Raw genomic sequence first — 27,254 nt, 5'->3', positions numbered from 1 at the left:
TGGGGTCACATTTACAGCAGTTTGTGATCAAATTTCATATCAATAAATGATCAGATTATCCTAAATTTTCAATGGTTTACAACTGGTTCCATGGACAGCAACATGTTAGTAAATGCCATTGATAGTTTCAGCCATGCTTTATGTAGAGAATATGCTTTACTGTGATTGTGAAGTCAGAACAATTGAGAAACATCAATTATGGATGTATCCAATGAGTTTCTAGCAACACTTCTAGATTTTTTTTTCAAACTTATGTCATGTTTATGCTGGCTGGAAATTTTCTGCAAGGTATGGGGTATGTGGCATGGTTAGACAATAGTGGTCAATGTTGTGACTATGATGTCTTATGGAAAATTCCAATGCAATATGCTTTTCTCTTGGCACAATACAGTGCAATGGAGGACAATTGTAGGGATTTCAAGGAGTAAGTCTCTCACACAGATGTGAAATTTTAAGATCCTTTAATATTTCCGATAACATTTGATTAAGTCCATCAAATGTGCAAGGTTGTTAGAACATGTGATGCACATAGCAGTTATTTCATGGTAACAGGCAAAGGATCCCCAGGATCCAGTGTGTGTCAAAGGCAAGAGTTGTGAGAGCAAGGAGAGGCTGCTGATGTGATTCACAGCTGCTAAGGATCAGTCCTATAGCATGTGACAGTAGTTTAAAGCCCTCCAAAAGCAAATGATAACAACCCAAAATCCTTTTGGTACAAATGACAACATATAGAATGGGGCAACAATCTTTTTGATGGTCCTAAGTTGTAGATGACAGCATCCATGGATGTTTGAGCAGCACCAATTTTTCAATGTTTCTCACAATGAAACTTTGAAATTTCTCTCTCTACAACATTCTCTCTCATCCCCCAACCATTTCTCAAGTTTTCTCAGCATTTTCCAATAGTTTGAGCCATCAAAGGAAGATATTTCAATCAATCTTTGCTCTAAACCCTAATTTACAACAAAAATTAGGGTTTTGATAGTGGCCTCAAGATGCATGCTCAAAATTGAGGGCCTAGGATTTGAATTCTAGCAATTGAAATTGAGGAATTTCGGGGAGATTAAAGAGGCCAGCCAACCAATATCAAATATGGGGTTGAATTTGTCTTTCAAGGAGCAAGGTGACGGCCAATCCCCAAGCAAACCATAGGCCAAATTGGTTTGGAGGCTTACTGGTCAATTTTGACAACAAGAGGCACTTGGATTAGTGGAGGAGATTAGAGGATCTCAATTGTACTCCTTCCATTTGCAATATAAGATAAAGAAATACCTCAATGGACACCAGTTTTGAGGCTAACTAGGTATCTAATGTCCAAGATTAAAGTGGTAAAGTGTGCATTTTCAGTTTATGTGAATATTATGTTTGCTGTGCCTAATCAGGTTATATACAACCCTATCCGAGAAGGAAGGCTGGTTTCACCAACTGGCTGCAATTTCATCACATCTAGTGGTATTGCTGCACATGGAATCCATACAAAAAGGATGGCACTCTCCAGCACTCTCCCTCAGCCCGCTTCCATGAGAGTCAATGGTTGTTGAACATCTCCCATATTGAGCATCATATTGCATCATCTACTTCACTCATTCATTATTCAGCATTCATTCTTTCATTAGATTCTACTTCATTCCTATTCTGTGTTTTTAATTTCTGTCTAAGTTATACTTTAGACATGTTTGTACATTTTGTGTTTTCTCAAGGAAAAAGCTAGTACATCTTCACATGGTATTAGAGCTTGGTGCTCTACTGAAGTATTGTGAGATGGAAGGATCGAGGTGCAGCTGAGATTCAGTAGACAGTGTGAGAGTGAGAGACAGAGTGAAGCAAGACACCCAAGAGAATAGACTGAAACAGAGTGTCCAAAAAGTACAAAGTACAACCCTTAAACTTAGGGTTGTAGGGGATGTTCACATCCGACACACACTAAGTGCCCATAAGTGTGTAACATAAGCGCATAAGCACATACGACAATAAGACTATAAGTCTGGGGGAAAAAACCTCCCCTACCGAGAGTAAAAAGTGCACCAGTATCCTACTGATTACCGACACTCCCATATGAGCGTAGGCGTAAGTGAGGCGTGAGTCAAATACCCAAAGTGTGTAACATAAGCACATAAGCACATACGACAATAAGACTATAAGTCTGGGGGAAAAAACCTCTCCTACCGAGAGTAAAAAGTGCCCCAGTGTCCTACTGATCACCGACACTCCCATATGAGCGTAGGCGTAAGTGAGGCGTGAGTCAAATACCCAACAAACCCCCCTGGAGTGAAGAGTGATCAAGAGTACAAGGATTATCCGCCACCAAAGGATATCAAATTTAAAGCATCGCGAAATGCTTCAAATTTGTCACGAGAAAGAGCTTTGGTAAAGATGTCTGCCACATTACTGGTGGTAGGACAATAGACAAGGCTGATATCACATGCATGTAGCCTCTCTCTGACAAAGTGATAATGGATCTCAATGTGTTTCGTGCGGGCATGAAACACTGGGTTCCGTGCCATTGCAATGGCACTCTGACTGTCAGTGAACAAAGGAGTAGGCTCCGTAACAGATACATCCAAATCAACTAGCAAGCGTCTAAGCCATACGCATTCAACTATGGTAGTGAAAGCTGCCTTGTATTCAGCTTCACATGACGATGTGGCAACAGTGGATTGTTTCTTGCTAAGCCAAGAAATGCAAGAAGAGCCAAGAAAGAAACAATTGCCACTAGTGAAGTGACGTGTATCATAATCACCAGCCCAATCAGAATCACTGTAAGCATGTAACTGCAGTGGTCCCCCCTTGGCATAAAGCAACCCAAGAGATCGAGTACCCTGCAAGTAGCAAAAAACACGCTTGACAGCTTGCCAATGTGACATACGTGGCTGATGCATATACCTGCTCAAAGCTGAAACTGCAAACTGTATGTCCGGCCTAGTGTTGCATAGATAGATAAGACATCCAACTGCAAGAGCATATGTATGTATATCAAACAAATCATTGTCATCATGTAATGATAGTTTCAGTCCAGGTTCCATGGGAGTACAAACTGGCTTGCAATCTTGTAAGCCAAACTTCTCAAGAAGCTGCCCAATATACCTTGACTGTGATAGCCCAATACCTCGAGCATCATGTATGAACTGGATGCCCAAGTAGTAATGCAAAACTCCCAAGTCAGACATGTCAAAAGTTTGCTGCAAATTTTGTTTGAATGCTGAAATCTGATCAGCATGTGTTCCAGTGAGCAAAAGGTCATCAACATAAAGACATATAATCAGCATAGATCCCCCTTCTTTACATACGTAAAGGTAAGACTCAGCTATAATCAGCATAGATCCCCCTTCTTTACATACGTAAAGGTAAGACTCAGATGAGCTGTTTAAAAATCCCTGACCAAGCAAGAAAGCATCTATTTTTGCATATCAAGCTCTAGGAGCTTGTTTCAAACCATATAGTGCCTTTTTAAGCTTGCATACAAAATGTTCTGAGCCTTCAACTGCAAAACCAATGGGCTGCTGTACATAAACTTCCTCCTGAAGTTCCCCATGTAAAAATGCAGTCTTGATATCTAGCTGATGCACTGTCGAACCATAATGTGCAGCCAAAGCAATCATAGACCTGATGGTCGTCATACGGGAAGAAGGAGCAAATGTCTCCTCATAATCTATGCCCTTTTTCTGTGCGTAGCCTTTAGCTACAAGCCGTGCCTTGTATTTATCAATGGATCCATCTCCTTTCCTTTTCAGTTTGTAGACCCATTTCGTTCCAATGGCTTTCTTCCCAAATGGCAAGGACACCAAATCCTAAGTTTGATTCTTAGTAATAGAATCTAGTTCAGCTTGCATTGTTGCCATCCAATGCACACTGTGTTGTGCATCCTCATGACATTCAGGCTCTTCATTATCAAAAGTACTTGCTACCATAACAAACTCCATGGTATGTGCTAAATCATGTAAACGAGTTTGCCTTCTAGTATGACCAACCATGGGTGCATCCAAAGGACTATCTTGCATAGTCTGCAAATACCATCTAGGTAACTGTCTAGCATCCTGACTGTGTGCAAGCTCTTGCTGAATTTCAGTTTCAGCATGATGCTGAATATTCCAATCAACCAATGGCTGAATTTCTGCACTTTCCATAGGAGCAGCTGGCTGAACATTAGGTTCGTTTTCTGAAGCTCCAACTGAAGCACCAAAAGTAAAGGGCAGCAGCCCTTCAAAAACATCATGGGCAGCCTGATATGTGTCCAAACCAGCCAAGGATAATTCTGATTTTTCATCAAAAACAATATCCCTGCTGATAAAAACCTTCTTTGTAACGGGATCATAGAGTCTATAGTCTTTGCTCTCATTGCTATATCCCATAAAAATGCACTTAACAGCCTTGTTGTCCAACTTTTTTCTAAGTACCTATGGAATATGGGCATAGGCAAGACACCCAAAGGTACGAAAGTGACCAACGGAAGGTTTACGGCTGTTCCAAGCCTCAAAAGGTGTGATGATCTTCAAGGCTTTGGTAGGGCATCTGTTCAAAATATGGCAAGCACACATAACTGCTTCCATCCAAAAACTATGAGGCAAGCTTTTTGCCTTCAGCATACATCTGGCCATCTCCATGAGTGACCGATTCTTGCTCTCTGCTACCCCATTCTGCTGTGGAGTATAGGCAGTAGTATACTGATGGACTATGCCTTTCTACTGCAAAAAGGAATTCAGCATAGAGGACATGTATTCCCCCCCTCGGTCCGAACGGAGAGTCTTAATCTTGCATCCAGATTGATTTTCAACAAGTGCACTGAAAGCCAAAAATACATCATACACTTCTGACTTCTTTTTCAAACAGTAGACCCAGCAAAAACGTGTAAAGTTACCAATGAATGTCACAAAATAATAACAACCGCCCAATGACATGGTTTGCATAGGCCCACAAACATCTGAATGCACCAACTGCAATCTAGTTGTTGCTCTGAAAGCAACATCACGAGGAAATGAGAAGCGATGCATTTTCCCTAAAATGCATCCCTCGCATAAGTGCTCAGGAGGTCTCTCCAAGAGAGGTAAGCCATCCAACATCTGAGTACACTGCAAAAGCATCAAATTGCCAAAGTTTACATGCCCCAAACGAGCATGCCATAACTCCGCCTGTATCATAGCAGGAGTAAGAGTGGATGTCAAATATGCCGACTGATCTACTGAAAGAGCATCCAACTCATATAAACCATGACACAAAGATCCTGTCAAGACCAAGGTCATGTGTTCTTTATCTCTAACCATGCAACGGTCATCATCAAATGTGACCTGCAAACCACAACGTGCCAAAGAAGAAGTAGATAGCAAATTCTTCTTGATTCCAGGCACAAACAAAGCATCCTGCAGGCGGAGAATAGAGCCATCAATGGCTGTGAGCTAAATCTCCCCAATACCACGAACAGGGTATGATGCATTATTGACACACTATACCGATTTCCCAACGGGAGGTGCACTAACTGAAGCAAACAAATCTCTGCGAGATGTAATATGCCTAGAAGCACCACTGTCAAAGAACCAAGTGTCAGCATCCTCCGTAGAGCTAAGTGCTCTATCGGCCCAAGAGATGTCAAAACTGCAAGTGTAAAAACAATAGTCCCTGTCCACAACAAAGGACACAGACTCACTAGCAGTGGAAGGAGTAGTAGAAACAAACATTCCTGACTCCTTCTTCTTCTCTTTGGCAATGCGCTTCCTGCACTCAGTGATATAGTGGCCGGACTTCTTACAATAATGACATTTTCCTTTTTTAGCTTGCGTCCCCCCTTGTGTCTGATTCTGCGATGTGCCCGAAGTGCCAGAACTCTATGGAGCATTTTTCACCTTGCTGTTTTTGCCTTTCTGTCTTGCCACAAAAGCCTACTCAGAGACTATAGCATCCACACCACTATTTTTCCGTGTTTGCTCCTCCTCTAGAAGCAAACTAACCAGCTGAATAAAAGTGAGTGGGTGCTCAGCAATCCTCATGGTGAGGTTCAATGCAGTATGAAAAGACAAGTACGAAGGAGGTAAGGAATTCAAGGTGGTTGATATCAACTGTGCATCCGAAAAATACTCATCTACATTCATGAGCTGCTCCCTCAAGTCCTGAATCTTATTTAAGTGATCCTGCATAGAATCACCCTCATGCATCTTCAAAGTTTCCAACTCTTCTTCAAGAAAGAGATCCGAGTCTCATTCTTTCCTGCAAACATATGCTCCAAAGTCAACCATGCATCTCGTGAAGAAGATGTCAAACGAATGTGAGGAATGATGGACCGCTGAACTGCCAAAGCAATCAGCGACAAGGCCTGTGCATCACGTGTATCCCAAGCTTTTTGAGCTGCAGTTCTTGGAGGAAGTGGCTGAGGTGGAGCGGGTTGAGGTCCCCGTTGTCCACGTGCGCCATGGGGAGGAGGAGTAACGGGAGCTACAACTCCCGGTCGAGTTTCCTCTCCACTAACATAATCCCATAAATTCTTGGCCACTAATACATTCTTCATCATGAATGACCATAGCGAGTAACTGTTTCCGTCCAATCTGTCTTCCTTGGATACATACGTAAATACATCACCTCCCTGATTTGCCATGATGACAAATTTCCAAAGACAAATGAGCAATGTCAAAGGACTGGAAATCTGCAAATTTCCAGAAATTGCAGCAAACACACTTCTGCAATTAATGTGCAAGGGCGTACTCTGTCAAAAAGCTGTCTTTTAATGCACGCTTCCCAAGGTGCAAACAGTGCTCAGCAACACTGTTATATCAAAATCCCCAAAATTTCTGCCAAAATTTCTGTCACAAATACCCCAGAATGTGCATTCAATGTGTCTGTCACAGACACAAGCACATGTCCCAATGCAGAAAACTGACTCTGCTTCTGCACGAACTCCTGTGTTTGAATTAAAAAATGCAAAATTTTACCTCTGCTGAATGATTGCAGCTGACTGACGAGACAGGCATGGATCCCGAGGCAATGTCTGCGCACAGGAACAGACTGGCGAACCTGGTGGCGGACAGCTGCACGTTCAGGAGCAGCATCAGCACGCGCAGGTGCAGAGCACGCGCAGGTACAGCTGGCGCGCCCAGGGACTGGCGGCACGCGCAGGGACTGGCAGGGCCTGTGGAGGCAGCAGCTGCAACTGGCGGGTGGCGCACTGGGCAGAGGAGTCTGCTGGAGCTGCGCGCTGGCGGACTGACAGGCGCAGGCAGGACTGGGCAGGAACAGGCGGCGCCTTCAGCTGACAGGTGGCGCTGGGGACTGGAGCTGGGCGCTGCAGACTTGATGACTGGAGCTGGCGACCTGGGCTGAACTGGTGGCTGGGGCAGAACTGGCGGGGGCTGGCTGAACTGGCATGGGCTGCAGACTGCAGACAGGTGGTGAGCTCAGAACTGAGCTCTGATACCAAATGTGAGATGGAAGGATCGAGGTGCAGCTGAGATTCAATAGACAGTGTGAGAGTGAGAGACAGAGTGAAGCACGACACCCAAGAGAATAGACTGAAAGAGAGTGTCCAAAAAGTACAAAGTACAACCCTTAAACTTAGGGTTGTAGGGGGTGTTCACACCCGACACACACTAAGTGCCCATAAGTGTGTAACATAAGCGCATAAACACATATGACAATAAGACTATAAGTCTGGAGGAAAAAACCTCTCCTACCGAGAGTAAAAAGTGCCCCAGTGTCCTACTGATCACCGACACTCCCATATGAGCGTAGGCGAAAGTGAGGCGTCAGTCAAATACCCAACAAGTATATTATGTGATTAGATGTGATTATCATGGAGGCTTGGTTTGTGCAAGTGACACAAGCAACACGTAACCAATTTATAATAATGGCTGAGACACCTTTCTCATGGGAGGGATCATGCCTTCTCAGGCTTCTCCTTCATTGAAGACCCTAAGGTGGCATTATGCTCTCAATGAGGAGAACAATGCTCCTCCCCCTCATCTTCATCAACCTTACCAAAAGTTAAGGACGTGGAATTCACAAAGTACTTGCATAGGTGGTGGCTCGACTACACTCCTCTACCTTCATTTTACACTCCACTAGGAGTTGCACATCAATGAAAGTCAATCGATGAGACTGGCCACCTCTCCACTCAAGGAGGACATAGCATGTTCAATATGACTCATAAACCCTCGTCTTCATCACAACCACACCCAATGTCAAGTTCTCATGTCTTTTTGAGTCGTAAGAATCAAAACCCTTCTTTGTAGCTCCTTTTGTTGTGCAAAATCTTGTTATAAGTTACCATGGATACCATGATTGGTACCAATATGTTAATGCTCATAGAAGAGGCTCTAGAAACAGATGTATGTCATCAAGTATACCTGTTACATTGCCTTTTGCTTCATTTGAGCGTATTGTTGGTGCTAATCAATTGTAGCTCACTCTCATCCATCCCTCTTCTCATAATAAATTAGGATTTCTTTCTTTTGCTTTCAATAGCTCGGGATTAGATTCAACACTTGCATCATCCACATTAGGACCTCATCCACATTAGGACTTAGGTTCAATTCCTTCAATGTCAAGTACAATAGGCTTAGGCTGTTCTCTTTCAACTCCAAGTTCGTTTTCATTTTCAATATCCATGTTACTTACCCAATGTGCATGCCACTTTGCACCCTAGTTTTTCATTTGTCATGAATGCCACCTGTGCACATTATACCTCTCACTTACCTACAATGAGCACATACGCCCATCCTCGGATGGCTATGTTGGGTAGTGTCCCTCACTCCCCAAATACATCAACCCATGGCCCCTCAAACGCAATGATATCCATCCTCTACTTCTAATGCAATTTCACTTATTCCATGAGCCACTCAAATGTCGGGATTCCCATCCTCTACTTGTCATGTTTCTATCCACCCTTCCCTCAACTACTCATATAATGACCATGCCTATACCTAGTCAGCCCAAACACATATGCATACGTATGCATACCTCACTAATGCATGTGGGCATTCAAGTCACATTCTCAAATGTACTCCACTCCCCCACCCTAGCCTCTATATTCACCACTTAGCACTACCACTCTAGTTGCTATGGCCAAGGATGCTTTTAGTGATAAAACTCATTTTAGTGGGTCAAATTTCACGACTTTGCCGAACCTCATACAGTACTTGAGTCTCATAGTCTTTGAGACCTACTAGTTGGTCATGAGGCTATACCAAACCCTTGACGAGCCCACCCTGAACACATCCATCAATGGAAGGCTCACAATGCTATAGTGAATCTTGAGTTGACGCAAGGGTTCCTTCTTAAATTTCACTCATAGCTTCAGCACTTTCCCCTAGTATCTAATCATCAAACTCATTTTATCAACCACTATGTCGCAAGTGAACAAACCTAGTGCATCAATCTTGATCGTGAGTTGCAAGAGTTCTCCATTAAGATCTGAAAGTCAAGATAGTCGAGTATAGGTGCTTACTTGCCCAGTTCGCCACCACTGCCTCACTGAAGTCAAATGACGATCAGGTCATATTGTTCTTAAACATGTTGCCCTCAAAATACTTGCAATGCAACAAGTCATCTCTTTACCCACCTATTGACCTTTTATGAGTTCGAGTGTTAGCTCTTGTGTAAGATTCACTTTAGTGAAGGTACTCTTGCATGCTTCTTTGTGTGCCTACTCTCACTCTCACTCTCACTCTCTACTCCACTTCTTGTCCCTTGAGGTGCCCACTCAATCCAATAATGCCTTAAGTAAGATAGAGAAAAATGAGACTGCGGCAGAATGATAGAGATCAAAGGAAATTGTTGATTCACAAGATGGCAGTATATACAAATGTATAGGGAGCCAAGCCAATTACCAAGTAAACCACCATCTACAAAACCCTAGACCCACCTAACTAGGCTCCCCTTTTCCACCACTTTAGAGCTAGTTCTCATGTTCTTTTCCTATGTCAAACATTTACTGCTTATTCTTACTGTTTCATACATAACAACACATGTGCAAGATTACAATATTCCTAACAACAATTGCTTATGATAGAGGAGTAATATGGATCACAAAGAGTGAAATCAGCCTTCTCCGAGAGGGTGGAAGCTGCCTCCCCCCCCCCCCCCGCGCAAAAAAAAACTAATATTAACTAATATTCATGTTCCCTCCTATGAAAGGGGAGTTCGAGCACAACCCAAGAGATCAAGCCTGTATGCTGAAAAATGTGAATTAGAACAAGTATGGTCTACTTTTCCATTTTCCAAATCCCCAGTTTATTTGTTATGTAGTTCTATTGCCCAAATTGTACTGATCAATCCCATTACAACAGATTGAAAGTTTTGCAATGACTGCACTGAACAATTCCACCACAACATCCTGCTCTAACACAAGCTGAGTTAGCTGCACGACATGCCAATATCATACGAGGGTGTGAGTATACAACAACAGAAAGAAGGTTATGTGTGCTCTTTTTTACAATTTGTGGTTTGACATACTGATTTTACCAACGGTACATACCATTAGTTTTTTTACCACTTCAGCACCAAACACCTCCTTCAGTCTCTGTCGCAGTTCATTGGCTGCTTGATTAGTGAAAGTTATAAACTGCAAAAACATTAAGAGCCAAAAAAAGAGCTGTGTTAGAGAAAGCAGATTTTATGGGCAGAAAGCAGTCATTCTACATTTATTTTAAGCTCAAACACTACTAGTTCAGTGTATCAGAAATGGAAGAACTTGATTAATAAATCTGAGCTCCATTCAATCATGCAAGTTACATCTGCTGATTTTCATACGATACAAACAATGAAGGTTGACTCCATCTGACCCATCACTTTCCCAAGTCGAGAAATCTAATCACTTTATCTATTACCTATCAAGCTGATGTTTTTTATGCTTGATGGATGCCAGATAGTGTGAGGGGTACCAAATAAATTGACTAACGCTTCTTCTGAACACAAAGACCTGGAAATGAATGTGTCCCAGTATGATGTCGGTGTTACAAGTCTAGGAATAATGTGCAGAAATGATGCAGCTAGTCTTTGAAGGAGACATCTCACATGCATAGGCAAGTCCATCCAAACTGTGCTCTATAAAGCACCTATTGTGGCTGCCCACACTCCATCAAAAGTATGTTCTACAATATACCTGTTGTGGCTGTGGGCAGGACAATCCAAAGGTGTGATCTTTTATTTTATTGGGAAAGCCATGGTATCTTTCCACAAGCAAAGTCATTTATGAAGTATCTCATGATTCATCAGACAAAACTGCCAATTTGTCTCTCTACATGCAACCAAAGCTTCCAAAATGCTGTCTCCAACAAGGAGGTAGCCATGAAAGCAAACAGAATTCTCAAAAATACAGCTTGCAATTGCTTGGGCAATATAAGATGATCCTATATGCAATAGCAATGTATTTAAAAACAGGCTTTTACCATTGTAATCTGTCCACGGCATATAAAGACATCATCAGCTGAACCAACTGATACTAATGCCAGCCAATCAGATGACAATCCAAGGCCTTGGAGGAACCAAGACCAAGGTAGAGAAGATTGTAGAGGGAGTGCCGCTACAATCGGATTGGAGGGCATATACGGAGATATCTAGAGCACCCCTGAGCCGCAACTTCCCCCCCCCCCCCCAAAAAAAACCAAAGTCACAAGCTTCCGCCACCAACATTCCAACTGATGTTGCCCATCCTCCTCACCACTATTGTCTTCATGCTCACTCGGCCAAACTTAAGCTCGCAACCTACTTAATAACTTAAGTAAGCTACATACTTGGCAAAGCTTTCAAATGATCATCAAACCTAAAGTGCAAACTTTCAATTCATGAAAGTTTCACATTGCACCTTGTTCCTTTTGCCCTAACCTTGTACCGCATAGCCTATACATTTGTCCACTACATTGCCCCAATGCCAAATCCTTCACTGTTGGTGCATTGGTCACCATGCTGAAAACTAGGGGTACCAAGATTAGAATTTGTTTTAATTAAATCATTAAGCCCATTTCTCATTTTGAGGAACACAAACTTTTGCAAATTTGGAGTATAATATGTGGGTTTCACACTTGGCATTTTTAGAGGATAAAATTTTTATAAATGACCAAATTAAAGTGTCATTTCTAACCCAAACGTTTGCACATGCTGGTCCAAGAAGAGGAAGTGAACATTGTAGCCTCAATGTCAACACATGGGAGCAAACACAAGTGATGTTTTTGGTAGAGATTCCTTTCATGAACATGACATGGATGAGGAGGAACAAAAAGAGGAGGAAGGAGAGGAAGACTTTGCTTCCAAGAATGATGAAGATGATGAGTAGAATAGTCACTAATGTCTTAGGCTTGGCTCTTGAGGCTCGACCCTCAAGCCTCTAGTGTCTTCTATCAGCTTGATAGTACTTGCTTTTAAGACCCAAACTTCAGCATTGTAAAATGTGTACTTTTGTTCCCTCTGCATGTCCTTGTCAAGCTGAAAAAGAGGCATTACACATTAAACCTTTATCAGCTCATTGAATAGCTCCAAAACTCTAATGCACAAAATATATTTCAATGTCCCATAAGCAAACTCCAGCCCTGCTGGTAGTGCGGAATTGTCTCTGGGCCCAGTCAGACGGTTCTAAGGACACTCGAGCCAAGGTGGCATGGGGGACCATCATCCGGCATCGATCAAAGGGAGGGCTTAGGATCATAGACCTAGAGTATCAGAGCCTGGCCCTTTTGGGCAAGCTAGTAGTCTGCGGTCTCACACTAGGAGGGCAGACCTGGAAGCTCCTACTGCAAGAGGATCTCCACGAGTGTAGATCGAGGCTTGGTGGTGACTGGAGGCCGTCCTTGATATGGATCTTCATGACGGCCCAAATCACACCCCCCAGATCCTCTTTCCTCCGCAACCTACTTCGTGTGTGGCATGGCCCCCGTAAGGCCCTAATTCAGAGCCCCCAAGTTACCAAGAGGAGATAGACCGCTAGGCGATGATCTGGAACCCCTAGGTCAGAGATCAGGATGGAATATAGATTACAAGCATCACGTTGTCAAAGAGGAGTTGAGCCGAGGAGAAGGGAGATTGACACAACGATACCTCAGGAGTGGCTTAACCCCCCGATACCAGAGCCGGTAGAGCCTGCGAGGTATGGGCCGCTAGATTTTCACCAACAGGTATCCCCCTACAGGTGGCAGGTAGAGTGGGCAGCACCCCATACAGGACTTTCTTCACCGTCCAGAAGGGGGCGCATCTAGTCCTTGACAGAGGGCAGCAAGATGAGGAGATCGTTGTCCTTCCGTGGAGGAGGATTCGTTTGGTTGGCCTTCAAGGGAAGACCTGGCGTCTGGACCCTTATGTGTTCTGGGAGGAGTTACGGGAGTGGCGCCTCTGGAAATGGGAGAGCAAGCCACTTGATGAGCTGGAGTGGGACCCTAGAGAGTGGCTATGGCCAGCCACTGCGGTCGCCAAGAAGCCACCGAGGTTCTTGAAATACACAACTAGGATTGGCAAACATGTACAGATGCACGAGGACATGGAATGGGCGCCTTTGCATAGCAGATATTGGGCGGAGCATAGCATCACGAATGCCTTCCGTCGAACTTTTTGGTGCCGCCTATGGGACAGCTAGAGGCCGAGGAGGGTATTGTATTTCTTATGGCTTTTGGCACATAAAGGCCTAGCGACGATGGGAAATTGGCTAGCCCAAATGCAGAAGGATGGAGGGTGTAAACGCTGCACACAATCATTTCTAGAAACTCCAAAGCACTGCCTTCGGTCGTGTGAGGCGGCACAACTCGTGTGGAGAGGAGCATGCCGCATTCTCCGCCATCTAGCACCCAACCTTGGATGTATCTCGTGGGGAGCTTTCTGCTAGCAAGCAATCAGCCAAGGCCGTCACCTTTTGTATAAGGCCAGGATGCAGGACACGATCTTCATCATTGAGGCTGGGTAATGGTCGGCTTGGAGGCTCTACCCATCTGCCAAGTACTCGAGTCCACAACAAACCGCTGCTCTAAGGTATGGGAGATTGTAGGGAGTCCTATTGGATGGCACATATGGAAGGCGCGCTGCCAGGAGGTTTTTGGCGGGGAGAGCCTTTCAGTACAGGTGACTTTGGTAGAGTTCTAAACCTCCATCATCCACTCCCTCCGCAGCCGCTGGGACCAAGTGCAAGGTAAGTCTCAAGCTCGTCAAGAGCTCCATTTTCACTTCATGCGCACCTCGGACGGCCAAGACCTGTTCTTCATGATGCAAGTAGGCAGCCCCAGATGGCAATACACAAACCCCCCCCCCCCCCCATGGCTTCTTGCCCCCATCCCCCCCAGACCGCCTTGAGTGGCTTGTACACATGATGTATTTATGACCTTGCACCAGCTCCAGCTAGTCTGTCGAGCATGAGCATTCCGTTGTAATTAGTTTTTTTTAGCATGAGCATGAGCATTTCCGTTGCAAAAAAGTTACGAGAGCTGGAATGGGCATTAGTGTACTAGAACTACAACAACCAATGTTCTTTGACTATGATGCCTATGCTTTTTCCAATTCAATATTAGTTTGCTTTTGTTACCTAGCATCGCAATCAAGGACTATTGTTTGCAAGGAATTCAAGGGGGAGGTATGTCCCGATGATGTGTATTTCTAATCCTTATCTTTGGCATTATTCAGTTATGGACATGAGAGGTATACATGTGGAATGCAAGTGAATTGAATAACAATGAAACCTAAGTCACCACGATAATTAGTGGGTGACATTGGCAAAAGTTGTAATAAGTTATGCTTGACAGGTTCAAGGAGGATGCGATGTCAAAACTTGGCCTAGAACATTTCATTAGCCATTACTGTTAGTGGTAAAACTAGGAAATTGGCATTGATTAATTAATCAATGCCAGTTCTAGGCTAATGAGTGCTCAAGATCACTTGGGTGATAAATTTGCCTAGCCAGTTTACTTGTTGGCCAATCAAATAATTTTTCGTAGCCATAAATAATTGTTAAATTAATTTTCAAAATTAATACACTTTAAATAGTGTGATGTTTTATTTTATAAAATGTTAGTTAAGTCCACCTATCCTTATAAAGTACTAGTTGTATTCTGCACACATAAGTACAACCATACACACACAAATCTCTTTTTTTTTCATAAAAGGTAATTGTAATAATTATGAAAAAAGTGCAAGATTACATGACTACAAGATGCAAGATGGCTCTAGGCCATCGTGCATAAACTTGCTTTACAAAAGATCAAATAACTAAAAGAGTACAAAAATCACGGCAAAGAAGCAGCAAAGATTGGTGTATGCCAAGGAGCTAAATCCTCCCTAGGGAGAAGATCAGTATGTTGCACAAGATCTTGTCCTTGGACACCTGCGGCAAAGTCAAAGACCAAAGCTTTCCAAGTGATCCAATTATACCAATAGCTCCAAAATCTGAAGAAATGAAACAAGACCTTCATATGTGGCTACACCAGGGTGGGATATTTGGCCCTACTAAAAACCCAATCAAAGGGCACAGCAATAGACCAATAACCGCTTGCCCAATATCTGTCAGAAGAGCCCAAATTTTCCTACTCAAAGGGCAGGAAATAAATCTCCGATGCAAAGATTCCACACTGGTTGTACATGCCACTTGAGATTTGGCACTTAGAAAGGACCAAAGCAAGGGGAATCCCATCAAGATTACTCTCCAAAGAAAGACCTTGCATTTGCACCAGGGTGGGATATTTGGCCCTCCCAAAAACCCAATCAAAAGGGCACAACAATAGACCAACAATCGCTTGCCAAATATCTATCAGAAGAGCCCAAATTTTCCTAGCCAAAGGGCAGGAAATAAATCTCTGATGCAAAGATTCCACGCTGGTTGTACAAAAAAAGCACTTGCCATTTGAGATTCGGCACTTAGAAAGGGCCGAAGCAAGGGAAAGCCCACCGAGATCACTCTCCAAAAAAAGACCTTGCATTTGAACCATCCTTCTATCACTGTCATTTTTCACCAAGCCTTGGACCAAATCAAATTGGCTTTAGTAACCAGCCAATGCCTATCCTTAATCAAGAGATGATACACCTAGTTCGCTAAAGCCTTTTAAAGACAAAGACGACTAGCTAGATCCCAATCTTGCCGAGGGCAATCCAAGTCAAGTGCAAGAAAAGACTGCATAGGCTCCATCAACCTTTCAATCCGGCCCTATAAGTCATGGTATTCACGAGGAATTCGGAAAAGTCTCCTCACTATACGGAAAGACATCAATCCCCCCACAACACATCAAAGTGGCATCCACAATAGAAGACAAACCGAGACGTGCCATACAATTGAACTTGGGCATGTCCTCTTGTTTCCTACCCCAAGAGAGCAGCCATGACACCCCAAACAATTCCAACTAAAAGGAATTTACCTACATGCAAGATCATGAAGGACACGTGTCGTCTACTAGCAACTATGCAACAAAATGTTGTCCAAAAGGAAGAGATAAACCTGTCAACTGCCCAATGCTCACTATATGGGATGATGTGATGAGTATCGGATGCATTGCCAAGGCAAAAAACAAAGGGCTCAATGGACAGCCCTATCGAACTGAGCGTATAATGGGGAAGGGGTCTCTAACACCACCATTTAACATAATTTTGGAAGAAGCATCAGCACTAATGGTATAGATCAATGGGGACACGTGTCGTCTACTAGCAACTATGCAACAAAATTGGAACACGTGTCGTCTACTAGCAAAAAGATTGTCCTTCTCTACATGCAAGATCATGAAGGACACGTGTCGTCTACTAGCAACTATGCAACAAAATGCTGTCCAAAAGGAAGAGATAAACCTGTCAACTGCCCAATGCTCACTATATGGGATAATATGATGAGTATCGGATGCATTGCCAAGGCAAAAAACAAAGGGCTCAATGGACAGCCCTATCGAACTGAGTGTATAATGGGGAAGGGGTCAGTAACACCACCATTTAACATAATCTAGAAAGAAGCATCAGCACTAATGGTATAGATCAATTGGGACATACGCAGCCCGAAACCCATAGTATGCATTAGTTCTACAAGAAAGGACCAATCCAAATAATCAAAAGCTTTCTCCAAATCCAACTACACTAATACCACCTCCTAGTTAGAGTGCTTAGCATAGTCGATTCCCATCTGCACATTTAGCACAGTATGCAAAATGTTTATGCCCTTAAAGACATGCTGATTAGGGTGCACAATGGCAAGGAGATATCTATGGAGGTAGTTAGCTAGCACTTTAGCACTCAAATTTATAGAAGGTCGATAATCTAGGTAGTGAGATAATATGCTGGATAAAATGGAAGTATTTGTCGAGCAATCTGTTCAAGAAGAACATGACCTACTAATCATCATCTGACTTTAGGAAGCCAGTAGTAGCAAATTCGGTGAGTAATTGTCAATATTCAGTCAACTTGAATTTCAAATCGTCCCCTTCATGAAAAACTCCTCACGCTCAAAATCGAGATTGATACATCTATCGCGATGTTGAGCTGCATTGTAATTGAGAGTGGAACTCAAGAAGCAACCCTTGCATTAACTCAACATTGGTTGTGGCATTGCGGGTTCTCTATTGACAGATGTGATCAAGGTGAGTTAATCAAGGGTCCGGCATCGGTACCAACGACAAGGTCCCAAAGTCCCTGAGATTCGAGCACTTGTTACATGAAGTTCAACCAAGTGGTGAAATTCAACCTGTTAAAACAAGTCTTATCTATGAAGACATTCTTGGCCATTCAAACAAAAGTGGTAGTGCTAAGAGATGAAGAAGGTGTGTAATGGGGGTAGGGAGGATAAGGAGGATAGGGAGATGGAGTGGAGTACACTTGGGAAGTAATCCCAGAGTGCCCACCATGCATACGAGAAGTGTGCACAGCGGATGCAAATGTGAGCATGTGAGAATTGGGTATGGGCATGCTAACCGCCTGTGGAGCCCGAGGTAGAGGGATAAGAACACAAGGAGCAAAGGATGGAAATCCCTGCGTAGAAGTGACCCAAGGGATGTGTGACAACAATCAATAAGCAAAGGATGGATATCCCTGCTTCTAAAAGGTTGTGTGGAGGGTTTGTGAGTGTCTAGGGTAGTGAGGGGGATTCCCATCACAACTGTACTAGAGTGGATGGGTGTGGTAAAGTGGGGGTATGTGAAAGGTACAATGTTGAAGGGTGGCATTTCCCTTAATGATACACCAAGAGGTGGAGTGAATGGAGGGTAGTGTTGGAAAATGACAGCCAACTATGGAGAAGAGAAAAAAGAGACAATAAGAGTGTACTGAAGCAAAAGAGTAGAGTGTACTTGCAAAACAGAAAGAAAGAGAATGAAAGATACAAGATAGGTGTAAGATAGACCTAGCTCTAACTCAACTAGAGTTAACTGACTCTAACTCTAACTCTAAGAGTGGTGACACAACTTTTAGCTTTAGTTGTGTTCACACTAAGATCTAAAAAAAAACTAAAGACTAAAACATTGGGCATTGCCCATAGAATTGGCAAAATCTAACACCCCACTGAACTACAAATGTGATAAAGTACAGGAATGATCCATCACCAAAGGATAGCAAGTTTAAGGACTTGCGAAAAGCCTCAAACTTCTCACAAGGTGATGCCTTGGTGAAAATATCTACAACATTTTCATGTATAGAAACATACATCAAGCTAATCTCTCCTACATACATAGAAACATGAAACAGGGAACGGGAACGGGAAACCGGGACGGGGACGATGATGGGGACGCCAAACCCAGGGAATGGAAACTGCATTTAAATTATTAAAATTCATTTTAAAAAATTAATATTTCACTCATAATCCATGTGGACTTTGGAGTGTTCAAACTAAGGTATATAATCCACAAGGACAAATCGTTTTAAGTTTTAACTTTAAGATATCATGCATTATTCTAAAACTACTCATTAAAAATTGAATTGCAACTTACAAGGCTCATGAGGTAAGCTATTCAATTATAAATAATAAAATGCATAAATACATATGCCATAAATGATAAAACAATGAACAATGAACTAAACTTTAAAGTCTAAGCTGAAAGAACATGCCTATGGCCCCATTGCCGAAAAACTTAAAAGATTACAAATATGAAGTCTAATTTTTGAAAGAACATGCTCATTGCCCCAAAAAAGACTACAAATATAAAGTCTAATCTCTAGACTGAAGCAAAATGCAGCATGCGAAAATAGCCCAAAGGGCAACTGCAAGACTGCAAGACTTAAGGACAAATATAATATCGGCATGGCACGACTGTCAACAGCCCAAGTGTCACACTGTCATCAATGATCATAATATCATATACAATATATATGTGTCATGTATCATGAGACTCATGATAAGTAAACAAAATCAAAGATCATCGTCATAATCTGAGGCATCATATACAATATATATGTGTCATGTATCATGAGACTCATGATAAGTAAACAAAATCAAAGATCATCGTCATAATCTGAGGCTGCTCTAGCTACTCCTGAACTGTCAGTCTCATCATCATGTGTACCATGAATTGTTGCATCTCCCTCAACATGAGCATGTGTCTCCTCTTCTTGCTGCATCTCCCACTCTGTGAATGGATCAGGCTTTGTTGTCATACTGTTACATAACATCCTCAAATTAGCACTAACGAATACTAGATCCTTTGCCCTCTCCACACCAAGACGGTTCCTCTTCTTTGAAGCAATGTGAGCGTATGTACTCCACAATTGCTCCAAAAAAGAGGAGCTAACTGACTAACTTAAAATAAGGATGGCTAGTTGCAGCCACTCACGACCATACGAATCATAGTCCTCCCACCACAAAGTTACCCCAATCTTACAGTGATCCTCCTGTGCATCCCCACAACAAAAAGAACCCCGAAAGGTCCTATAACATGAAAGCTAATCTCTAATCTTTCGTCTAGTGCCATGATTAGGCACTAGACGAGACAATATAAGTCTCCATGCATCCATAACCTAAGTGTCATTTTCCTAACCCTTGCCCTAGAACTCAGGATCCACAACAAATACAACTGTATGCATCAGTAAGCTATAGGAATTCCACCTCGTCACAACTAAATGGAGTATCTTCTCATACGCCTCATCATTTGGTACCAACTCCTGCAACTTTTCATTCAACCTATCCAAAGCCTCATATACCTTGCCAATGCAAGGTTGCATAGCATCCATAACCCTCAATAAATGTACAATAGGTGATACCATAGTATCTATTCGCTTTACATCATTCCAAAAAGTGGAGTTATTTGCTTTCTCCAAGCATAAGATACCTGTAGGAGTATCTACCAATGTTGATGAGGTAAACTCATCACTAAGAAATAACTGCCTCAAGGCACCACTGCATTCTCTTAGTCTCCCTAGCATCAAGAAGTTAAAGGCAAATCCGGTATCAGAGTATTTTAAAAATGTATTCTTTGACAGCAAAGAGAAGTGATGGCGAAGAAACCAATGATTCAAAACAAAGCTAACCATTTGAGCTCCTTGTTCTATGACAGGTCCAATCCATGACAGATTACCAATATCCTTTAGTAGGTTGTTCAAGCAATAAGACATACAATATGAAACTGTGATATGCAGATAATATCCCTAGATAATAGCACCTGCTGCCCTATTTGCGGGCTCTCTATCTGCAACAAATCCCACAACATGCTCTAGGCCAATAAGCTCAATACCTATAACCCACTCTGCTACAAGTACATCTGCTAACTTTCCTATCCCCGATGCATCATGTCAAGATATGAAATACATTTCCCTACGAGAATAAGCAACCATACCATGAATGGATCGCTTCTTGTATCACTCCAACCATCAGCAATCAAGGAAACTCCGTTTTTAGCCCACATGCTCTTTCTAGTCATTGTTGCTTGCTCAACAAGGCGCTTTTCCTTCTCGAGTAAAGTGGTACGTAAGGTTTCTGATGATGGAGTTACATACGAAGGGCCATACTCACCAATCTTCTTGCACATCAATTTAAAATACTCTGACCTGGCTACACGAAATTGAATGTGGTCATGCTAAAAAAAGCATGTCACTGATGTATCCACCTCTTCCTTTTCTTGGGATCCCAACTAGCATCAAGTGTGCTCTGTCTACGTGCAACATGTGGTGCTGTTGATCCCATGGCCGATGCAATGCCTGCAGTAGGTGTGGAGGTAGCACTTCTTGATACTGACCTTGCTCTAGATACATCTGATGGGGATGGTGTCACAAAAGTTGCAGGGTCAACTACAACACGTCGTGGTCTGGATGCAAGATAAGCTTGTTGACCTGCTACACGCTCACGAAGCTCCCTTTGCTTCTACAAGGTCACATTCGGATAAAACTGTAACTCTAAATATGGCTCATGTAGGAGATGAGCTCAGACCTGATTATGCATAAAATGGAACAAGTGGCGATTGGTATTTCATACTCTAATATTTAAGTAACTTTGAAAATTTAAAATCAATAAAAATTAGAAATACAAATGCTCGGCTCAATGGATTACCTTGTTTGCTCCACTAGTTCACTTGTATGGGCAAAGCTTGCAAATCCATGGTCGAGATTCTCCACCACTCAATGGGCGGTCAGCATTTACTTCTTCCCACCATGACCAATCATCAAACCTTCTTCCTCGACCACCAGCCCGACGAGCGGGGCGGGAAGATGAAGCCTTTTCAAGCTGAAAATTGAAATAAAAATGGCTCAAGAGAAGTGAGAACTCGAGTCTCTAGAGAAGGGAGAAGAGAGAAGGCTCAAGAGTCAAGACTCACTCAAGAGTCGAGAGAGAAGGGAAAATGAGAGAAGGGAGAAGAAGAAGAGAAGAGGAGAAGAATGGAGAACTTGAAACTTGGAGAAGAAGGAAAACTCAAGAGAAGAGGAGAAGGAAGAGAAGGGAGAAGGTCTAAGGAAGAAGGAAGAGAAGGGAGAAGTGAAGAGAAGGAAGAAGGAAGAAGGAAGAAGAGAAGGGAGAAGGAAAATAAGGAAAAAAAGAAAGAAGAAAAAAGAGATGTTGGAGGCGGGAGGAGACGGGGGGAACTAGCGGCTGGGCCTGGCACAGGGCAACAGGGAACGAGAGGCGTTGTGCAAACTGGTCACGGGGGAAGGAATAGGTAGACAATCTCCGGCGGGAGCAACATGCAAGAGGCGAGCAAAACGCGCAGTCGCAGACGATCGGGTGGGAGCAACGGCCGGCTGAAGATAAGTGGGTGCCACGTGGCGTTCCATGTCCCGTTTCAAACAGGGCTGTGTTTCCTGTCTGAAACGGGACAGAAAACGTTCCACCAATTCGCAATGCGTCCCACAATGGCTTTGTGCAGGGGACGGTGATTCCGCGTGCCGGGGGACCATTCCGGCCGTTTCCTGTCACTATGCCTACATAGCATCTCTCTCTGTGCGAACTGGTCACGAGGGCAGAAATAGGTAGACGATCTCCAGCGGGAGCAACATGCAAGAGGCGAGCAAAACGCGCAGTCGAAGACGATCAGGCAGGAGTAGCGGCTGGCTGAAGATAAGTGGGTGCCACGTGGCGTTCCCTGTCCCATTTCAAACAGGGCTGCATTCCCTGTCTAAAACGGGACAGGAAACGTTCCACCAATTCGCAATGCGTCCCACAACGGCTTTGTGCAAGGGACGGTGATTCCGCGTGCCGGGGGACCATTCCAGCCATTTCCTGTCACTATGCCTACATAGCATCTCTCTCTAACATAATGGTAATGCACCTGAATAGGTTTCGTGCGAGTATGAAACATAGGATTTCATGCCATTGCAATAGCACTCTTAACTGTCAAAAAGAATGGGTGGAGGACCCTCCAATGGTAAATATAGATCAACCAATAATGTGGGCAACCATACACATTCCATTGTTGCTATGAAGGCTGCCCTATACTCAGCCTTACACGACGAGGTAGCCACTCTAGGCTGTTTCTTACTTAGCCATGAAATGCATAAACAGTCGAGAAAGAAACAATGTCCACTAGTAGACTGCCTAGTGTCTGCACCACCAACCCAATCTGAAGCACTCTAAGCCTATAATTGCAAGTCTCCCCCTCCCTCCCAATAGGAAATAATAATACATGTGACAGAGTACCTTGCAAGTATCTAAAGATCCACTTAACAGCTTGCCAATGTATAGTTCATGGGCTATGCATATGCCTGCTCATCTGAGATACTGCATATACTAAATGTCAAGGTGTGTGTTGCAAAGCACAGCCCGGTTGTAAGTTGCAACATCAAATATCTCTTCACCATCATGCATAGACAACTTTAAGCATGGCTCCATAGGAATGCACATAGGTTTGCAATCTTGCATATTAAACCTATATAACAACTTATCCACATACTTTCACTATGACATGATGATACCATGTTGATTTTGGGTGAATTGAATCCCCAAATAATAGTGTAGACAGCCCATATCTCACATAGCAAATGCATATTTTAATTCAGCCTTGAAATCTGCAATTTTTGTTTCTGAAGGTCCAGTAAGCAAGCATGTCATCTACATAGAGAATGATAATCAGCCAAGTCCCCCCTCTCTCCTCTTTCTCTCTCCATTGTTTCTCTCTCTTCTGCTCGTCTTCTTTCTCCTCATTAGTCTTTCATTCTAAGTACCATGCACGAGAAGCCTATTTGAGACCATAAAGAGCTTTGTTTAGCTTGCATACCATGTGCTCTTTTCCCTTAACCACAAACCCTGGAGGTTGTGATACATAAACATCCTCATACAAAACCCCATTCAAGAATGTTATCTTAATGTCCAACTGATGTACCTTCCTACCATAATTTGCAGCCATTGCAATTACACATCTCACCGTACTCATACGGGATATAGGAGCAAAAGTCTCTTCTGTTAGCCTGCTCTTTTATCATTCTCAGTCTGTCATCTCCTGGTTGTGAGCTCCTGTCAGAGTCTGACAGGAGACAGAGGAGCTCTGTCAGTCTATTAGTTGCTATTTTTGTCAGTCTTCAGCCTTCGGGAGTCACACAGCCCATACTGGGCTGTTTTTGTGCAGTCGGCCCAGTTTTCTGGGCAGGTCGGCCAGATCTGGCCAAAGTCGGCCAGATCTGGCAGGTCGGCCAAATCTGGCCAGGTCGGCCAGATTTAGCAGGTCGGCCAGATTTCTGGCCTGGGGCTATATATAGCAGCCCACCAGTCATTCCCAGCATTGTATTCTGCAGGTTCAGCACTGTCTCCGTCATCTCCCACTCCGGCATTGGTGCTGCCATTGCCTTCAGTCTGTTCTGGTGCCCTCACTGACGCTCCGGGCTGCGTGCAGGGACTGCTCTGTCCATTTCAGTGTATTCAGCATTCATCTCAGTCAGTGCAGACTTTCTTCCTTCATTCCCTGCTTTCTCTCTCCTCTCCTCTGTGTTCATGTTCTTCTTCCGTTGCGCACTCTCACATCTTCATAGTCTATGCCCTTCTTCTGTGCATAGCCTTTTGCTACCAGCCATGCTTTGTACTTGTCAATGGCACCATTAGCCTTGCGTTTGAGTTTAGAAACCCATTTTGTGCCAATGGCCTTCTTGCCAAGTGGTAAATCCACAAGATCCCATGTAGAGTTAGTGGCAATAGAATCTAACTCATCCTGCATGGCCTACATCCAATGTACATTTTGTTGAGCTTCATCCAAGGAAGTAGGCTCATCATCATTCAATAGTGAGCTCATAAATACATGCTCATCACAACCATCTATTTCCGTAAAATCAGCCAAATGGGCTCCCCTCACAACCGGTTTAGGATTTAGCAGCCCTTCTAGTGCATTGAGCTAAAGAAGCATCCATTTTACTCTCCTGGAGAGTTTGTAACAGCCATCTCGAGACTGTTTGTACTGCATCTTCCACTGCAAACCATCATCAATATCCTTCTATTCAAGCACATATGGTGCAGCAGCAGCTTGTATTATGTCTGTTTTGCCATTTATAGCAGGCACAGACTCCAAAGAAAGTGGCAAGAGACCCTTAAAGACATCACCAATGTCATGGATGGCTAGCATTGGAAACTGATCATGTGAAAATGCAGCATTTTCAACAAATATGACATCCCTACTAACAAAAACTTTCTTTGTGCGTAGATCATACCAGCAATAGCCCTTGCTTTCCAAACTGTAGCCAATAAATATGCATTTTACAGGCTTATCATCAAGCTTCCCACGAAGCTCTTTCGGAAAATGTGCATAGGCTATCCAACCAAACACCTGAAAGTAGTCAACCTTGGGTTTCTTGCCATGCCAAGCTTCAAACGGGGTGATCGTCTTTAGTGCCTTAGTGGATACACGATTCAACACATGATTTGCACAATGAAGGCCTTCTAACAAAAATTTATGAGGTAGCCCCTTGCTTTTGAGCATACAACGAGTCATTTCCATAAGAGTGCGGTTATTCCGTTCAACACCATTCTACTAAAGAGTCATTCTAACAGTGGCTTGATGTGTAATGCCATGATCAAGTAAATATGTCTCAAAAGCACAAGACATGTACTCCCCCCCTCTATCCATGCCAAGTGCCTTCACTTTCAAGCCAATTTCAGCCTCAAGCTTAGCAACAAGATGTTTAAAATGCATAAACACATCAGATTTTGCTTTCAGCCCATACACCCATATATATTGAGAGCAATCATTAATGTAACAAAGTTAAGATAACCTCCAAGTCCACATGTCCTCATGAAACCACAAACATAAAAGTGAATAAGCTGCAATATCCGGACAGCACACACTACACTATCCTTTTTGAAGGCAAATTTGTGCAGCTTGCCCAAAATACATCCCTCGCATACATGAGGAGGTGGAGTCTCCATTGGACGCAATGCATCTACCATATGACACCTTTGAAGGGTCATCAAACTCCCAAAACTCATATGTCCATAGCGAGCATGCCATAGCTCAGCATCCTGCACAGCGGGCGATAGAGTAGTGATTGCGAGAGCATCATGAGATTGTGCATCATAGGTATTCAACAAAAACAAACCCTTATAGAGGGTCCTAGAAGCCTGAGTGAATAATCCACCTCCCTGATTCTGACAATGCATTTGTCATCCTCAAAGATGACCTAAAAGCCATGCTTGCTAAAAGCAAAGATAGACAACAAATTCTTTGTAATGCCAGGTACAAACAAGACATCTAGAAGCATGAAGTCAAAACCATCTGCAGCAATAATAGTGACTATCCCAATGCCACAAACATCATAACTGCTGTTGTTCGCACATGTAACACACTTCCCAGTAGGGGCTGAATGCAAAGAGAAAAATACACACTTCCTACAAGTGATGTGCTTTAAAGCTCCACTATCAAAATACCATGTTTGCTGCATTTCAGCAGCATTCAATGCTGAGTCAACCATTGAAGAATCATAACTACAAGTCGGAATGCATAGTCCTCCTCCACAAAGTTGACTAAAGTATCACCATCAATAGATTTGTTGGCTGACGTCTCTTAGACAACCAAACCGGAATCCTTTTTCTTCTCTTTGGCTAATCTCTTACAGCATTCATCAATATAGTGACCTGCCTTCTTACAATAATGACATTTTCCCTTATTTTTAGACTTTTCTATGTCTTGGACAACCTTATTTGATGGCTGTCCAGCATCACCCTTTTGCTGAATTTTTACATTTTGCTTGACTTTTCCTTTGCCTTTGAACTTGGAAAGCAAAGCCACATCTCCTAAACACAATGTAATATTCTTTCAAGTCTGTTCCTCTTGCAACAAGAAGCCTTTCAACTCCACAAATGTAAGGGGCTGCTGCCCCTCCACCCCCTCGAAGACAACATCAAAGAGATACGGAAACCAAGATACGACTCTAGAGAGAGTTCAATGTGATGTTTACCAATTCAGCATCCTAAATGATTCCATCCACATTGAGCAGCTGCTCGCACAAATCCATCCTGTATGTGAGTAAGGTGATTTGTCATACTATCACCCTCATCCATGTTCACATTGGCCAACTCTCTACGAAGATAAGATATTCTGGCCTCGTTATGTGCTGCAAACATATGCTCAAGTACATCCCATGCTAATTTTGAGGTCTTAAAAGACCAAATGTGTGGAATGCTCGATCTTTTCCACTGACAAGACAATCAAGGAAAGTGCATGTGCATCTTTTAAGTCCCATCTCCTCTAATCCTCAGTAAGAGGGGAAGGAGGGGCAACAAAACCAGCAGCCTATCCTCTAGCATTACGCTAAGATATTTGAGGTGCAAGACCACCTGGTCATTGCAAGTCACCTGTAACATAGTCCCACAAGTCCTTTACTATAAGAAGGTTGGAGACCATAAAACTCCACAACAGGTAGTTTGATCCATTAAGTTTGTCCTCCTAAGTGAGGACACCAAGGATGTTGCTCTGATCATTAGTCCTAATGTGCCATGTCGTCAA

General features: G+C 43.1%; 1 protein-coding gene across 7 annotated transcripts in view; it reads right to left on the bottom strand.

The window, feature by feature from the left end:
• Positions 1-27,254, bottom strand: part of LOC148021706 (uncharacterized) — a 165,509-nt gene that overhangs the window by 121,352 nt on the left and 16,903 nt on the right. For all 7 annotated transcript variants that reach the window (XR_015694381.1, XM_087697216.1, XM_087697215.1 and 4 more), the window contains exon 2: positions 10,454-10,540. Coding sequence is in view for 6 of the 7 variants with exons in the window: in XM_087697215.1 (XP_087553341.1) it covers positions 10,454-10,540 (87 nt within the window). In the remaining variant the exon portion in view is untranslated. The remainder of the gene's footprint in view (positions 1-10,453; positions 10,541-27,254) is intronic.

This window comes from Lygodium microphyllum, chromosome 17, assembly GCF_053477565.2.
Source record: "Lygodium microphyllum isolate KBCC chromosome 17, Lygodium_microphyllum_v1.1.10, whole genome shotgun sequence".
In the NCBI taxonomy this organism is placed as follows: Eukaryota; Viridiplantae; Streptophyta; class Polypodiopsida; order Schizaeales; family Lygodiaceae; genus Lygodium; species Lygodium microphyllum.
The sequence above is the reverse complement of the archived record's forward strand: the minus strand, read 5'-3'. Positions and strand labels throughout refer to the sequence as shown.